Consider the following 17,205-nt stretch of genomic DNA (forward strand, 5'->3'; position numbering starts at 1 on the left):
GAGCCGGGAGCGGAGCGATGAGTGGTTGCCGGAGAGCTGGGATGCGAAATGGCGCGGTTCCCGGAGGTCTCGGCGTTGGAGCTCGGTGCGGCGCTCGTGTTGGCGTCCGGGTCTTTGTTCATGGGGTCGTGGATCCCACCTTCGTCGCCAGTGAAAAGCCGGAGAGCTGGGGTGCGAAGCGGCGCGGTTCCCGGAGGTCTCGGCGTCGGGGCTCGGTGCGGTGCTCGCGTTGGCGTCCGGGTCTTTGTTCATGGGGTCGTGGATCCCACCCTCGTCGCCAGTGAAAAGTATGCAGACGGAGAGTGATTTCAGCTAAGCATACCTTTATTTAGTTCAGGACAAAGACAACTGACCGGCTCGCAGGCCGGTTTATATACATTCAGAAAACCCGCCACCAAGCATACCTAACCACACCCCCTACTCCCGATAGGCTATTTACAGTAACCGGGTGACCATTGGTCTCCCGGCTGGGAAGCTAGCCCTTTTGATAGGGCCGGCTAGGATCCTCTGGATCCTTTGTCTTTCGACTGAAGCTAACATAGGAATTGTGCCTGGCCAGCCCGGGCAAGTCCGGGCATGTCAGGCTGAATACATTACATACACACACCCCAACCCCTGGTCTAACTACCTCCGTAATGGGTGGCTGAGTGACAGGATTTGCTCTCCCCCTCTTTGCTGTTGAAGTGAAACTTCAGCCCCTCCCTCAGGACCGGTCACCAGGACTGCTGCCCTCCTGGCTCTCCACCACGTGGGCCGGGGTGGCTCACGGAGTCTGAGGTAGCAGGAGTCTGCCCCTGGGGTGGACCCCTACTTTCCCCACACTTTTCCCTCAAAGCTGCTGGGAAACGTAGGCAGGGAGGTACGGCAGCCCCATTGTCCCCGATGGAGCACCTCCCCCCTCCAGGAGGACGACCAGATTGGCAGCCATTTTAAGATAAACTGCTGCCTCTGACTGGCAGCCATTTCGTTACATTGCCCAACAGAAGGGCCTGTGTCCTGTAGCCCATTTTTCGCCAAAGATCCGGGAATCTTTGATGCAGTCTTTGTTAACCCGGGCTATGACTGAGCTGGTATTTTTTCACCATATGGGATGGGGGTTTGGAATGCATTTAGTTTAACTTCTTAGCAGAGGCCTGTCTAGCACGGGAGACCCTGCCACCAGCCACACTGCTGATAGCAATTTCAATTCAATTTATTACAGGTCTATATGACTGAAGTCTTGACCAAGAGGATACAAAAGGGGAATAAAATAAGTACATAACTGCTGATAGCATAGCCCACAGAAGCCCCACCAGCACGGCAAGCTTGTATCACATGGGAGGATTATTATTATTTATGATTATAAAGTGCTGCCAAGTTGCAACTGATTTATGGTGATCCCTCATTAGGTTTTCAAGGCCAGAGATGAATGGAAGCCATTTGCCATTGCTTTCTCTGCATAGCAACCCTGTTTTTCCTTGGTGGTCTCTCATTTAATGCTAACCATGGCTGATCCTGCTTAGTTTCTACAAAGACAGAGGATATTGTAGTAAAAATGGAAGTGATATGTATAATAAACATTACAAAAGATTACAAATGAGAGACCTGCAGGGGAACAGTAGCAACCAGCCAGGGCTGGGTGTGTCATGCAAGTTGGGAGGTAGCAAGTCACCTGGTGGTTGTTGCCAGGCCTGGCCCCAGTAAGTTTTCCCTCAAAGTCCAAAACAGCCCTGGAAAGGGCCAAGCCCCCCCCCCCCGCTGTATTTTACTGACAGAAACTAAAGCTTGAAGGCTGGCAATATCATTCTGGTTGCCCAGCAACAACCATTAAGGTCAGAGGGCATTTGTTTCTTAAAGCTACAGGCCCTGCTTTCATTATTTGAGGGGGGTTTTTAAACCCCCTAGTATTATGTTTTGGGTTTTTTGTTTTTAGATTTCAGGATTTTCTACAAACCTGAGGCTTTTCTCGGACTTCTACAAAAATCAGTTTGGTCTGTTCATGGCTCCAGTCTCTGCATTTAAGTATCTACTGATGGAGCCATATTGAGAATTAGATATATCAATACTATCCTTTGTAGAAGCAATCTCATGAGCTGCTCCATGATATTATGATTCCAATCTCTTTATAAAAATGCCCTCCTGAACATATCTGTTTTGTACATTTTGTGAAATGACAGAAGTGTGGGAGCCTCATGTAGAGCATGACCCCAAATCCTACTGAGCAGAGCCCCAGCCAAAGCAACCCTGTAATGGTTTTGCAACCTGTGAGTTTCAAAATGCAGAGACATACCAATCCTAGGCCCCGGTCACACGGAGCATTAGCCATGCTACAGAGACGGGAGATAGGTGGATTTTCTGGGCACGATCACAGCGCCACATCTGGGAAGCGTAGAGCTCCCGTGGCTCACCCGAGGCTTCCTGAGATGCGGGGTAAAAAACTAGTACCTCCAAGGTACTAGTTTCCGGAAACCGCGGGTCAAGGGCGGGCGTCTGATCGCGTTTCCGGTGGCATCCGGCGCCCGCCCATGTCCCCTCGCAAAAAGTTTTTTTTCCCCCAAGTCTCCATGGGATGCGCACAAACACCCAACGGAGTATGCGCACATTTCAGTTTAAAAAAACCCCACCACCCCGTTTGCCGCCCCGCCCCGCTTCTTTGCTGCATTGTGTGATCAGCACCTCCCCCCTAACCATGGGACCTCGACGAGACCTCAACCAGATGCCTGATTGCGCAGTCACACGTTATTTTGCTCCGGGGCAAACAGCCACGCTCCCCCCCCCCATTTTCAAGCCTGTATGACCGGGGCCCTAGGTCCTTTTTCAAATTCTCAGTGGCAAATCATGACACAAGAAATACAAACAAGTCCTACACGTAGCTAGCCTATCTATCAATCACTTAGTTCCTATTAGGAGTGAAGCAGAAAACTCTGCATACTTCAGACTTATTCAGGAGCAGGACTACATGGAGTTGGGAGGAGGAAGGAAGTCTCTTTTTGTATGTAATTATGTACACATCTGTTCTGTCCTGCCTGGGGGAAAAGGACCCTGTCAGCATAGAGATCTTGCCACAATCTGGATTGATAGCACTGGACCTTCACCTCTGTTCCAATTCATACAGACATATCTGAAAATGAGTCAATTCATTCCCCTCACACACCTGTGAGTGAGTTTGGTTTCCTCTCATCTTCACCAATGTATTGATCAGCAATTCAAATGCTGATATTCTCCAATACTTCAAGCAGGCTCTCTGACTGTCCCCCATTTTTTATTGAAGCACAGCATGAACATTCTTTTCTTCAGATGGATGTTTGTTCATTGTCTTATTTCTTAAAACACACACACACACAGAGAGGTCCAGGAAAATCCTTGAGCATTCTGTGAGCCAGTGGCATCACTTACGGTTACGCCTCCAGAAGTGATGTCACACAGCATCACATGGTGCCGTTACGGCGAGTCTCCATCCCTTCTGCCTCCCAGGGGTTGCTAACTGGCAACACTACTAAGCAGGTCTCCTCAGAATCCTGCCAATGTCTCCTCAAGGGGGCTTACTCCCATGAAAGTGGTCTTAGAATCGCACTGTTAGTTCCCAAGTATTCAGATAGGGCTGTCAAGTTTTCATTCAGAGACCCAAAACTGGTGACTGAAACTAAATCCATGAAATACATTTTCTTGGCAACTGGCAACAGAGTCCTCCCCTCATTGGCACACCCTTTTCCTCTTCTCAAATTTCGGAATGGATAATGCCAGTCTATAAGTTCATGTAAAAGAAGCAGTGGCAATCATCCTTAAAAGTCCCACCTCTCCTCTAGGCTCTGAACCAATCCTTGTGATTTAAGCCTGGAGTTTCCAGTTTTCATTGCAGTGAGGACAGATGGCTACGAGAGAGCTCCTGTGAAGCCGTCTGGATCTCTGGGTTTGGAGCCCCCATGGGTTTGGAGCCCCCATAGAGGAGGCCAAGCAAGGGGCTTGATCTGGGACTCTTCGCGAGTGGCAGCAAGCAGATCGAGTCCCAGATTGCCCCAAAGACTGAACCCATGCACGAACACCTATGGACTCCATAGCTGTGCAGCTGTGAACCACCGGGACGAGGGGAATGCAGCTGACCTCATACACAACTCCAAAAGAAACCTTGACATGGCGAGTACTCCTAAAGCCTTAAATTGTGAGAGGAGATTCTTTATTCTGATCTAGCCCTTTAAAAAGAAAGTGGAAAAGAGAGAGGAGGAGGGATTTCCCCCCCCTCACTTCAGAAGCAGCTTAGAAAAGAACTACTACTTTAATACATATAAAATACCTTTAAGGGCTAAAAGATATGGTCGGTGTCTGGATTTAACAATTTCTTGATAGACCCAATTTATTCCTCAAGTGTGATTTGATGTTTTGGGACCCTGTGGATTACAATTTTGGATATCTGAACATTTGGATCACACCCCCTTCTTTAAATCCCCAGTTGGAATTATAATTTGACTATACTATGGATCTATAAAAAGATATTTAATTGGATTACAATTTCTTGTAACTTTGCATTTGGATTACAAATCAAAGATAAAGTATTTATACATTTTGAAGAAAGAAGAAAAGAGAAGCTTATAAACTGACTGGAACTGATTTTCATTTTCTAAACATCACTTCCGGAGAGGATATGTGTATTGGGAACTGCTACGGTTTTATATGTTGTTCCTACCAAAGTACAAACTGTTCCTGAATGTAATGTAAACTGCTGATAACCCTTTGTGTGTTTATACTGAGAGTACTGGTATTTCATTTTTTCCCTTTATAATACAGTAAGGGAATTTAAAATTAAGGGGATTGACTGGGAGGGGGATTGTCTATATTAGGTGATTCTCTGGTCTGAATATTATGACTAGTGTACATTTTAAAGGGTGTTAGTTTAAAGTAATTTAAAATATACTTAACAACACAGTTAATAACATTACAGATAAAAAAAGGTAAACCTCTCACTGGCCCCTCTCCTGGCCAACCTAAATTGGTAGCTGCCAATTTGGTACAGATTTCAGCAAAAGGATTGCAAAATCTTATACAAGAGGCTGTAACAGCAACTGTCAATCCCATGCAAGTTCAACTAGATACACTTTCACAGCAAATGACACACCAGATGATAGAAATACAAAAACAGTTTAAAGAAAATTCTCAAAACCTTTCTTCCTTGGCTAAAACTATTACGGAAATAGAAGACAAATTGGAAATATGCAATTCAAAGTAGAAACAGTAGGAAAAAAGCAAAATTCCATGGAAGAAGCTCTCATTAAACTAGAGCTGGATAAAGCAGCATATATTTTAAGTTTCCAAAATATTCCTGAGAAACAAGATGAGAAACTGAAATTTGAAATAGCACAGATATTGGCAGAATATATGAAAGCAGAAAATATAGATGAACTCTATAATGCAATTGATAGTGCATATGGAATGAACTCTGCATATGCAAGGAGAAATAAACTGCCAAGAGAAGTGCATGTTAGATTTCACAAAAGAACAATAAGAGATGAAATTCTGAAAGCAACAAATGAAACACCTCTGCAAATAGAAAAAACAGAAATCAAAATTTTAAAGGAAATTCCATGGAGAGTGAGAGAGAAGAGGCTATATGGACCTCATAAGCACCCTCAGAAAGAATGGAATTCCATACAGATGGCTACTCCCAGAAGTCATCTTTTTTATTTATAAAAAGAAAAGGTATAAATCAACTATACTTTTAAAGTGGAAGAGGTTTTAAGAACACATGGTGAAGATTTGGAAACTGAGGAAGAAACAGAAAACACAGAAGAGGACCAACAAGAAGCACAAGGAGCAACTGTTGTTGTTGTTCAGTCGCACAGTCGAGTCCGACTCTTCGCGACCCCATGGACCAGATCATGCCAGGCCCTCCTGTATTCCGCCGTCCTCTGAAGTTGGCTCAATTTCATGTTTGTTGCATCTATGACACTGTCTAACCATCTCATCCTTTGCCGTCCCTGTCTTCTTTGACCTTCAATCTTTCCCAGCATCAGGGTCTTCTCCAGTGAGTGCTCCCTTCTCAGTTGGTGGCCAAAGTATTTGAGCTTCAGTTTCATTATTTGGCCTTCCAGGGAACAATCAGGGTTGATTTCTTTTAAGATTGACTGATTTGATCTTCTTGCAGCTATAGGAACTGGAAAAACTACAAAAACAGGGAAAACTAGAAAGGATGCAATGTCCCAGAAGATTACAAGATTTAAACGGAAGAACAAAGACACAACAAAACACAAATCAAAGATGGATAGAAGAAGAATAAAGATAATCTCAATAAATGTTAACGGACTGAATGCACACCAAAAAAGAAGACAGACTTTTCAACAATTTAAAAAGATGCAATTGAATGTGATAAGTCTACAAGAGACCCATATCAAACACTCAGACCAAAAATACTTGGAGATTTAAAAAAATGTGGAATTTTTTTTCTTTGGACTAAGAGAGAAAAAGAGAGGTGTGAGGACATATGTTAAAGAACACTTGCAGCCAGAATTAATCTACAGCTCTGAAGATGGCAGAATTTTGATAGTTCAAATACAAAGACAAGGCAAAATAACTTTAATTATAAACATATATGCACCAAACCAACACCAAGAACATTTTTACAAAATGCTACAAGAACTCATTTTAAAACAAAATTATGAGGAAATCTGTCTGATTGGAGATTATAATGCTGTTTTTGATAAGCTTCTAGACAGAAAACAGAAAAAAGTTCCCAAATACATTTTTACAACTTGCTGAAGAGCATAATCTGATCGATTCTTGGAAAAAAGAAACCCCAAAAAGAAAGACTATACCTTTTATTCAGCAAGACATAAGTCATGGTCAAGAATAGATATGTGTTGGATTTCAGCAACAATCCTAAATGACCTAGTAGAAGTAGAAATACTACCAGCAACTTTTGCAGACCATAATCCTCTTATGGTTACATTGCAAGATACACCAAAGGAAAACTGATGGACTTTTAATACATTTTTATTGGAAAATTCAAAAATTGTAACAGAGACCAAAAAAGAATTTCAAATGTTTTTTGAGCAGAACATCCAACCAGATATTTCCATTCTAACTGTATGGGATGCATTCAAGGCTTATGCCAGAGGTCGGATAATCAGAGAATCAGTGCGCACAAAAAAACCAACACAAAACAGAAAAGTTCTCACAAATCAAGGACCATATTAAGATGCAGGAAGAAAATTTGAAACAAGACCCATCAGCTGAATATCTAAGAGTGAAATTAAAGCTGTTACAACATCAAATGAATGGCCTGTTGACAGAAGAAATAACTAAAAAAGATTACTTATGCAAAACAAAACAATTTTCAAAATGCTAATAAACCAACCAGATGGTTAGCATATAAACTATGAAAAGAAAAAGAAAAGAGAAGTATAAAGATTTTAAAGGACAGTGTAGGAGAAGAAGAAAAACTTACCCAAAGATTTAAATAAAATAACTGAGATATTTTATAGGAAGCTATACCAAGCTACAACAGAGGGATTTGCATGTCAGGGTTGCTGCCAATCGGGTAATGCAAATCCAGCTCTTTCTTTTGCATCTCGTAGGGCCTTCATTTTTATTCTTGGTTTCTTGTTCTGCAATATAAATTTAGACATCATTTTATCCAGGTCTTTAAAGTATTGTTGATTTTGCAGGATTGGGATTGTTTGAAATAAAAATATCAATCTTGGTAGAATGTTCATTTTTATTGTGGTTATTCTGCCCATCAAGGTTATTTGTAGGCTTTCCCATTTTTCAAAGTCCTTTTGGATTTCCTGCATAAGTTCCATGTAGTTATCTTTCACCAAAGAGCTACATCTATTTGTTATGTTTATACCTAAATACTTCACTCTTTTTTGTGCTTCAAAACCTGATTTCTCCTGTAACTGTTGGGTTTGGTTTTTCGTCATATTTTTTACTAACATTTTTGTTTTAGTCAAATTGATCTTCAAACCCACAACCTGACCATATTTCTGTAGTGTTATTAATAACTGTGTAATTGGGTGCAATGGATTTTCTAAAATAAATACCAGATCATCTGCAAACGCTTGTAGTTTATATTGTTCTCCTCTTATTTTAAGTCCTCTGATGCATCTATATTCTCTGATGGTATCATTCAGAATTTCCAATACAAATATGAACAATAATGGGGAAAATGGACAACCTTGTTTGGTTCCTTTTTGTATTTCAACGCTTTGTGATAAGTCTCCATTAATAAGGAACTTTGCATGTTGTTTAGAGTAGATTGCTTTAACTATTGTAAAAAATTCTTTGCCACATTGTGAATCTGCTAGTTGTTCCAACATAAAACTCAACCTGACATTGTCAAATGCTTTTTCCGCATCCAGAAAAATTAAAGCCATTTGCTTTTCTGGGTGTCCTTCAGAGTTCAAGACTGTTCTAACATTATTTCTAAGTTTTCTTTTTGGTAGAAATCTTGCTTGGTCTTGATGTATTTGTCTGTGTTAATACTTTTTTCAGTCCTGTAGCTAAAACTGAAGCATAGACTTTATAGTCCGCATGTAATAGTGAGACTGGTCTGTAGTTTTTAATTTTTTCTCATCTGAGTTTTGCTTGTGTATCAATGTTATTAGGGCTTCATTCCAAGTTTCTGGTATTTTACCTTCAGCTCTTATGGTCTGCATTACATATTTTAAAGGTAGTGTCACTTACATGATAGAATATATGATACATGTCAGATACGTGATAGAATTCTGCCAGTAATCCATCAGGGCCTGGTGTTTTCTCTCTCTCTCTTTTTTTTATTGCTTCTGTAATTTCACACATGGTTACTTGGTCATTTAAGATTTTCCCTTGCTCTTCGGTAGTTTCTTTGGTTATATTGCTGCAAAAAATCTTTAATCTCCTCTAGATGGGCGGGGGCTAAACCAGCCTCAGCCTTAAGAAGGGTGAAGAAAGCTTTCTAACTTTTGGGGCTTTTTAACTTTGGCTCTGCAAAGGGGGGGGTCAGCTTAGCTGGGTGTTTTTTTGGGCTTTTTAGTTAGGGCTTGGGGGGTTGGCTGAGGGGGAAAAGCTGGTTTTTGTGTTGTAAGTCGCCCAGAGTTTGCTCTGCAGGGTAGGAGATGCATAAATTTAATAAAATAAATAAACATCCTGTTCAGGGCCCATAATTCTTAACTGGTGTGTGTGCAGGTTCTGTGGAAAGGGGCTCTGTGAGAGAAAAGAGCGGCCCTGAACCGGCCGAGGGAGCCACCTGTCCAGCGAAAAGGGAAGCAAACCTCCGCTCAGGGGTTATTTCCCTCACTTGAGAGCCAGCTTTACTTTATATATTGAAGTCATCCACACATCATATGTACCTTATGACATACTTTATTTTCTGTTGAATGCACCTTTGTGGTTCATCTCCTTCTGTGTCTTGTCTGTCAAGTCAAAAAGCTACGCAGCCGGGGTCTCGGTTTACCTCACATATAAGTATAGCCTCAGTCTAGCAGGTTTCCAAATAAGAGACATTTAGGGAACGTACAGCTCACACGCTACTGTAAATCTTTACTGTAAAGTTTGTGTCCCCCTCTATTTGGTTGTGGGCTAATAATAATAATAATAATAATAATAGCATTAGCAAAAAAGCCATAGCAACTGTACAGGATAAAATAAAACAAATTAAAAAGACAACAACAACACGCACTTAAAAGGTCGACAGTTATCAGCAGTAAACTAGTTAAACTCAGGGAGATTTGTTTTCTTAATCACCGCAGCTAGAAAGGAAGCCACTATAGCCGTGGTTTGATTGTCAGGGAAGTTATCAGACAATAGCACTGAAACTACCCAAGGAAGGAGGGGAAGCTTTTCTTTTCTCATAACGGGAATGATGTATCTCTCTCTTTCCTTATTCCACTTAGGACAAAAAAGCATTATATGATCCATAGTTTCTATCATCTCTTGTCCACAATCGCAAACACGTTCTGAAAACGGAAGTGTGGGCATATAAAGGAGGCCAGAGTGGGGTACTGGACATTCTTCAGTCCAGAAGACGGTTCCCTCAGAGCCTCCCCACCCCAACCCACCCCATAGCCACCACAGAAGCTCATCTGCATAAATGCTATTTTATCTTTGGGACATTATTTTCTCTTTGTGACAGAGAATTCAAGTTTCTTTGAAGAAAATTAGAAACAGTCCAATTCCGTATTGCAAAGAAAGTTGATAACACGAGAAAGGATCAAAGGGTTTCATGTTTGTATCTTTTTTGCATTGTTTTTCTTCAGGAAAGGTTTTGGTTCACTGCATTCTTGGTAAAAGCAGATCGGCAACCCTGGTGCTGGCTTATCTCATGATCTACCAGAACGTTTCGCTGAGGGATGCTGTGGAAAGGGTTCTCCAGCACCGAGCCATCTCCCCAAACCAGGGGTTCCTCAAACAGCTGCAAGATCTTGATCTGGAGTTGCACTACAAGATAAGCCCGTGTCAATTCTTGTAAGCTGAAGCAAGAAAAACGGAGGCAACCAGGTGGACAGATCTGTGTCAGGGGTCTGCAACAGGGTGCGTGTGGGCGCCAGGGCACCTGCCAAGTAGGGACGCCAGCCCCCAGGTGGGATCTGTGGACCTCATCTCCAAACCACAGAGCTCAGTTCCTTTGGAGAAAATGGATGCACTGAGGGCAGACTATATGGCATTGTACCCCACTGAGGTCCCTGTCCCCTACCCAGGCTCCATCCCCAAATCTCCAGGACTTCGGCTTTGATCTTAGGAAGAGGGGCATTGCTGAAAAATTAAAATGGGTGCCAGGAGACCACGTTACAGACCACTTCTCTGCGGCATTGGGGTGTGTGTGTGCGCCAACAGGCAGCATTTTAGAAGTGGGCATGTGCGCACATGGATGGGAATACCTCTCCTGAAAGGGTGTGGTGGTTATGCACACTCATTTGGTAGCAGGAGTCACCTGAAGAAAGGCATTCCGTTCTGCCAGAGGCGAAAGGGGGGAGGACGCCTCCGCCGACACGAAGCCTGCACCTGTAGCTGGGGTCGTCAACTCTGGGCTTGGGGGTGGGGCCCGGGGAGTAGAAGGGCCGCGGGAGGGATGTGAGGCTGTGGAGCCCGCCCTCCTCGAGGGGAATCGACACCAATCCTTTAAGATCACTTTTGCAAATCCGAGAGCTCTCCAGGCCCCATCTGGAAGTCGGCAACCCTACCTAGAGTCTTTGTGTGCAGCTGTCAACATTTTTTAAAGTTCTGCTTTTCTGGTGGAGGAGGATCTTTTAAAGACAGGACTTTTAAAGACAGTGCTCATTATAACCCACTAATGGCACTACGGTAGAATCATCATTTGGCGTGACAGTTCTTCAGCCTGCCACTTTGGTCCTTTCTGCACTAGGCCTCAAATCCTCTGCCCACCGACCGCTCCCAGCTTTCTTTCCCAGCCACCAAACTTCTGTTTTCTCTCCACCACACCTATGTAGCCTCAGCTCTTAGTGACCTCAAAAATAAACACTGTGAACAAGTTTCAGTGCGTTGGACTTTGTAGTCATTCTGAGTACCATTCATGAACCACGAGGAGAAGAACTTGGGTGGGGGATGACCAGGAATGCAGCCATTCTGCACAAAGGGCAGGTAGACCCAGGTGGTCAGACCCATGTTGGTCTCAAGCAGCAGAACAACGTTTGAGTCCAGAGGCACCTTTAAGACCAACAGAGGTTTATTCAAGGTAGGAGCTTTTGTGTGCACGCACAGTTCTTCAGATACATTGGAATGGAAGGTATGGTTTGAACCTTACCAATCCATTCCAATCTATAAGTCTGAACCTTACCTACCAGTCCAATGTACCTGAAGAAGTGTGCGTGCACATGAAAGCGCTGACCTTGAACGAAACTCTGTTGGTCTTAAAGGTGCACAAAGGGCAGTAAAGCAGGAGACTGGTACATGGACAGGAGTCACCGTGGCCTGTGTGCCAGGGCTCGATAGTGTCCGTGCACAAGCACACTTCCATGTCCAAAGGGGAATGGCGTCCATAGGTGTGCATGGATAGCATGCTGCTTTATAGTACTCATGTTTTAGGCCATTATGCACCAGTTGGCCACAATATGACCATGCAACTACAGACTAAATGACGGCACTCAAAGTGCAAAGGATGGCCTGTGTCCCATCATACAGCAAATAACCCACTCTGTCCTCCTAGAATTGCAGGCAGTATAAATGGTTCTCTCCCCTGCCCCTTTATCTTACAGAATCATAGAGTTAGAAGGGGCCATCTAGTCCAACCCCCTGCTCAATACAAGATCAGCCTAAAGCATCTCTGACAAGTTTTTTCCAGCCACTGCTTGAAGACTGCCAGTGAGGGGGAGCTCACCACCTCCCTAAGCAGCCGATTCCTCTGCCAAACTTCTCTTACTGTAAATTTTTCCCCTAATACCCAGTACCTTTCTGCCTGTAAACCCGTTATTGCGAGTATATCCTCTGCTGCCAACAGGAACAGTTCCCTGCCCTCCTCTAATAAGTATAATAGCCTTTCAAATACTTCAAGTGAGCAATCATGTTCCCACTCAGCCTCCCCTTCTCCAGACTGAACCTTCCCAAGACCCTCAGCCTTTCCTCGTAGGGCTCGGTCTCCAGGCCCCGGATCATCCTTGTTGCCCTACTCTGCACCCGCTCCACTCTGTCCCCATCCTTTTTGAAGTGAGGCCTCCAGAACTGCACACAAGACTCCAGTTGCAGCCTGATCAATGCAGTGTACAGCGGGACTATGGCATCTTGCGTGTTGGCTGTTGTGCCTCTGTTGATACATCCCAAGACTACACTAGTCTTTTTTGCCTCTGCATCACACTGACTGCTCATATTTAGCTTAGTCCACCTGTACCCCAGGATCTTGTTCACACACATGGCGACCAATGCTCCCTCTAAGCTGCCGAGTCCTGTGAGCAAAACTTCTACATTGTGAGCTCTCCTGGGCATTCAAGTTGTGAGTGAGCACTTTGGCTTCTGCATAGATTAGTTTGCTCTGGAACCCCATCCTTCCTGAGCCGAGACAAAAATATGTGAGTCAGAGGCTAAAAAACTGTGAGCCGGCTCACACTAACTCAGCTTAGAGGGAACACTGACGGTGACCCAGAAGTGTGTCCCCCATCTAGAATGCATGCTTCTCTCTTTTTTTACCCAGCTATAGATCTCTGTGAAGGAGCTGCAGTGGCTCAAGTGGTTAAGACGCTGAACTGCAGGCTGTGGAAGGTCAGTAGTTCAGCAGTTCGAGACCCGGGTGTGCTGCATGTCGGAGTGAGCTCCCGTCTCTAGTCCCAGCTCCTGCCAACCGAGCAGTTCGGAAGCAAGTCATTGCAAGTAGATAAATAGGTACCACTTCGGTGGGAAGGTAACAGCGTTCCGTGCGCCTTGGTGTTTAGTCATGCCGGCCACATGACCATGGAAACGTCTTCGGACAGCGCTGGCTCTTCGGCTTGGAAACGGAGATGAGCACCGCAACCCTAGAGTCGGATTCGACTGGCTTTCGAGCAAGGGAACCTTTACCTTTATAGATCTCTGCACTTATTCTTGTTTAATTGCATCTAATTCACATCCATCCACTTTTTCATTGTGTTCAGATCTCACTGAACTCTACCACTGGCCCATTCTGCATCTGGCATTTGCTCCACATTTTCTCAGCACTTGACCTGGTTCCCCCTTACCTTGAAATATCTATTTTCATTGCATTACCTCGGATCCTGGTTTCTGCATTTGCTACCCATTAAGTCCCATGTCAGTGTGCCATCTATTTTGTTTTCAACGCTCACTCCTGCACTGGTGTGCAGATTTTCCTGTGCCAGTACTTGCCTCAGAGGTCATTAGCCATGTAGGAGATGGTTTGAATGGTGGATCGCACCTGACTGACGCTAGTAATTCATGGTGAGGCGATAAATACAGATGGGGGAAATAGGGGCGGGGGAACTGACAGAGATCAATGAAGCCGTGTCATGTTGTCTGCTTATTGTTCCCTTCGAACCAGAAGTGGAGGAAGGAAAAGGGGCAGCTCAAAACCGCATTCAGATACCCCGGGGGCAATGCCGTACTGTTAGCCTGATTGCTCTTAGTTATTATCAATATTGGGGAATATGAGATATTATACAATAGCAATAGGCAATAAGGGAACAAACACTTTTATATACAGGCAGGGCTATTTTTGGGCAGGAACGCACAGGAACGGAGTTCCGGATGGCTCCTGAGTTGGCTACGCCCAGCAGGAACTCATTCGGATTGGCTACATTAGGGGTGTGTGGCCTAACATGCAAAGGAGTTCCTGCTACAAAAAAAGGCCCTGGGTTTTGACAACAAACAAGGTAAACAGAATACCAAGCAAAAGGTGGGTGTGGCTGGATGAGCACACTTCTGGTAACACATGGGTGTGGCCTAATATGCTAATGAGCTGTGCTGTCATGGGTGTGGCCTAATATGCTAATGAGTTTCAGCTGTTGGGTATGGCCTATTATGCTAATGAGTTCCTGCTGGGCTTTTTCTACAAAAAGAGCCCTGTAGGGGTCCCACTTCTTCCAATATAAAATGATTCCTTTACTGTAGGTTCTTCACAAGCAAACAATACACAAGCACGCCCACAGTTACACAGCTTCTAAGAAAATTAGATGGAAAATCAATAGACATCCGCATGAGGGGCAATATTTACCTGTCCGGCGAGATGGTGCGTCCCAGTGGAAAAATAGGGGAGACTAATAGGACATAGAGATCGTGCTCTGAACTGGCCAGAAACACGTGGAGACTTTGGCCGCAGTCCAAAAGTCTTAGAGGCAGGGTGAGTTTAGAGAGCTAAAGAGAGGTCTAGAGAGCATGTTGCTGGGTGCCCACTTTTGTATGGGGGCTCTGGGGGGAGGGCTTTGCTGGCGGTCCGTTCCAAAAGTCACGTCCGCGATGGGGATGGGGGCTTAAAGGGTTGGTCAATATTAAACTTCTAAGTGTATGGCAGAGACACCTCGAGGGTAGGGATGACTCATCGGCTGTCACCTGTTGTGATGGAAGTTCATTTCCTCAGCCAGGTCAGGAAGAATCGGTTACTCGAGAGGATTAGGAAGGCCAAGTCCTTTGTCAATGGAAGGCGGAAACGAATCTTTTGTGTCTTCGCTGCGCAGAGAAGGTTGGGGGGAAGGAAAGTTGCCTGTGTGATGAAGAAGGACTCTCTTAATGGCATCGGGAGTCCCTGGTTTAAAGCACAATGGCAGATGGTTGTTTTGGAGTGCTTCATGTGTCTAGGGATACATCTTGGAATGGGCAACCTCGGGAACCACGGGCTCATCGTCTCAGGCTACTGCTGGCACGTGTCTGGCATCCCAATCTGGTCACCTTACATCAGAGTCCCTTTTGCACGTTTTATACACAGTCCATTTATGTCCATAAAAGCACACAAAGCTCCTTGCTGGGCAACCGTACTGCCTGTGAAGTTACCCCTGAATGGCCATCAATCTATGCAGAAGGTACCAGAAAACCCAATGAATAAAGAAAGTGAAAGCGGCATGCAGTGTAGAGGGAAATTAACCTCCCGACGTGGCTGTGGGGAAACTGCGGGGAAGCGAATGGGTGCGGAATCAGCCACTATCTTCCAGGGAGTTTGCTGCTCCTCCTGATTTGGTGTCATTTGCAGATTTAATTAGTAGTCCACTCCCTCATCCAGATCCAGATTCTGGGCCCAGAACCAAGCCCGGTGGCACCCCACTGGGCACCTCCCTCCAATCCATTGAAATGCCATCGACAACTACTCTTTGGTGTGGTTCTCCAGCCAGTTTCCTGTCCACCTCACTATCCTAGATTCTAGACAGATACTCCTCTTTAGTGGTGTCCTCCCCTTCACTTGCTCCTTTTCCTTCCAGTAATTTTGTCCATGGAATGACAGAGGTTTGTATGCACACAAAAGCTTATACCCAGAATTAAAGGTGCCACTGGACTCAAACTTTGTTCTAATACAGTGGACAGTGTGTCCTACAGTCAGAAACACACCAGGACAGGCTCTAGGCCTGAGAAGAAATGTACAGGCAGCCTCACTGTATAAGAAGCTACCGTTCAAAACTGATAGCACAACTTAATGTTAAGGTGCAACAACATACTCCAAACTGACAAAAAATAAAACAGCCAACCCTGTGATCCATGTATAATCCCCCAAAGGCTTCTCTGTGTTTGTTGGTCCTGTTAAAACGGTGAAGCAGTCCCGTCCTCTGCAAAACAATTAAAATTCGGGAATCATCTTGGAATGTGAGTATAACCATTTGGGGGATTGATGAAAAACATAATTTGTTTTCACTTATTCCTTGCCTCTTATTATGTCATATGTAGCTGCAGAGCAACACCTAGAGGTGGAAATACTGTCAATAGCTGCCTTGTAAAACTGCGTGTGTGCGTGTGATGACAAAATGTTATAGGTTTTTCTGTGTAACATCTTCAGAATGCGCAAGGTCAATCCTTCTTCCATAATAGTCTGTAGGCCAATAGTGAAAAAGTGACGTATCGGTGTCAGGTAAGCTGGCAAAACCTCTTTTGTTATGTGTTTTGATGTGATAATCCATTCTGCTGGGTAGTTTAAGCCTTTTATAATGTCATCAAGATAACCAAAGCCAGTTTTTCTTCCCTTTTCTAATTTGAGATGTAAATTGTGAACCAAGGGAGCAATTTCAAACTTTAAAACACTGTAGGAAAGCTAATAAATTCCTCTACAAATGATATTAATACTGTTTTAGTAATTTTACCACTTTTAAGATAGAGACCATAAATTAGAGATAAACTCAATTTCCTCCACATTTTTATAAGTTTTACATTATATGGTGCTTAATCCAATCCAGATACTCACTTAAGTATATTAGGCAATTGTAGATTATTATTTTGCCTTTCCAATAAGCCACAGCATATTTTGATACATCACAGGTATAGCATCCCCAACTAAAGCCAAAAATTAAATAGCAAACCCCAAATCTCTCCCTCCCTCCTCCTTTTAAAAGATGCCTGCCATTTAGCCCCCTTCAAAAGCCCTGGCAAACAGGTAGTCCCTGCAGTGCCTCCTGAAGACAGAAGAAGAAGAAGAAGAAGAAGAAGAAGAAGAAGAAGAAGAAGAAGAAGAAGAAGAAGAAGAAGAAGAAGAAGAAGAAGAAGAAGAAGAAGAAGAAGAAGAGGAGGAGGAGGAGGAGGAGGAGGAGGAGGAGGAGATTGGATTTATACCCCATGGCCCTTCACTACCCAGAGGAGTCTCAGAGCGGCTGACAAACTCCTTTCCCTTCCCCTCCCCACAACAGACAG

At 44.1% G+C, this 17,205-nt stretch overlaps 1 protein-coding gene across 1 annotated transcript in view; it reads left to right on the top strand.

The window, feature by feature from the left end:
* Positions 1-11,423, top strand: part of LOC107113228 (dual specificity protein phosphatase 26-like) — a 22,009-nt gene extending 10,586 nt beyond the window's left edge. Inside the window, exon 3 of the mRNA XM_015414525.1 lies at positions 10,203-11,423. Coding sequence (XP_015270011.1) covers positions 10,203-10,414 — 212 coding nt within the window. The 3' untranslated portion in view covers positions 10,415-11,423. The remainder of the gene's footprint in view (positions 1-10,202) is intronic.
* Positions 11,424-17,205: the final 5,782 nt, after the last annotated feature.

This window comes from Gekko japonicus, unplaced genomic scaffold (assembly GCF_001447785.1).
Source record: "Gekko japonicus isolate JY-2015 unplaced genomic scaffold, Gekko_japonicus_V1.1 scaffold484, whole genome shotgun sequence".
NCBI lineage: Eukaryota > Metazoa > Chordata > Lepidosauria > Squamata > Gekkonidae > Gekko > Gekko japonicus.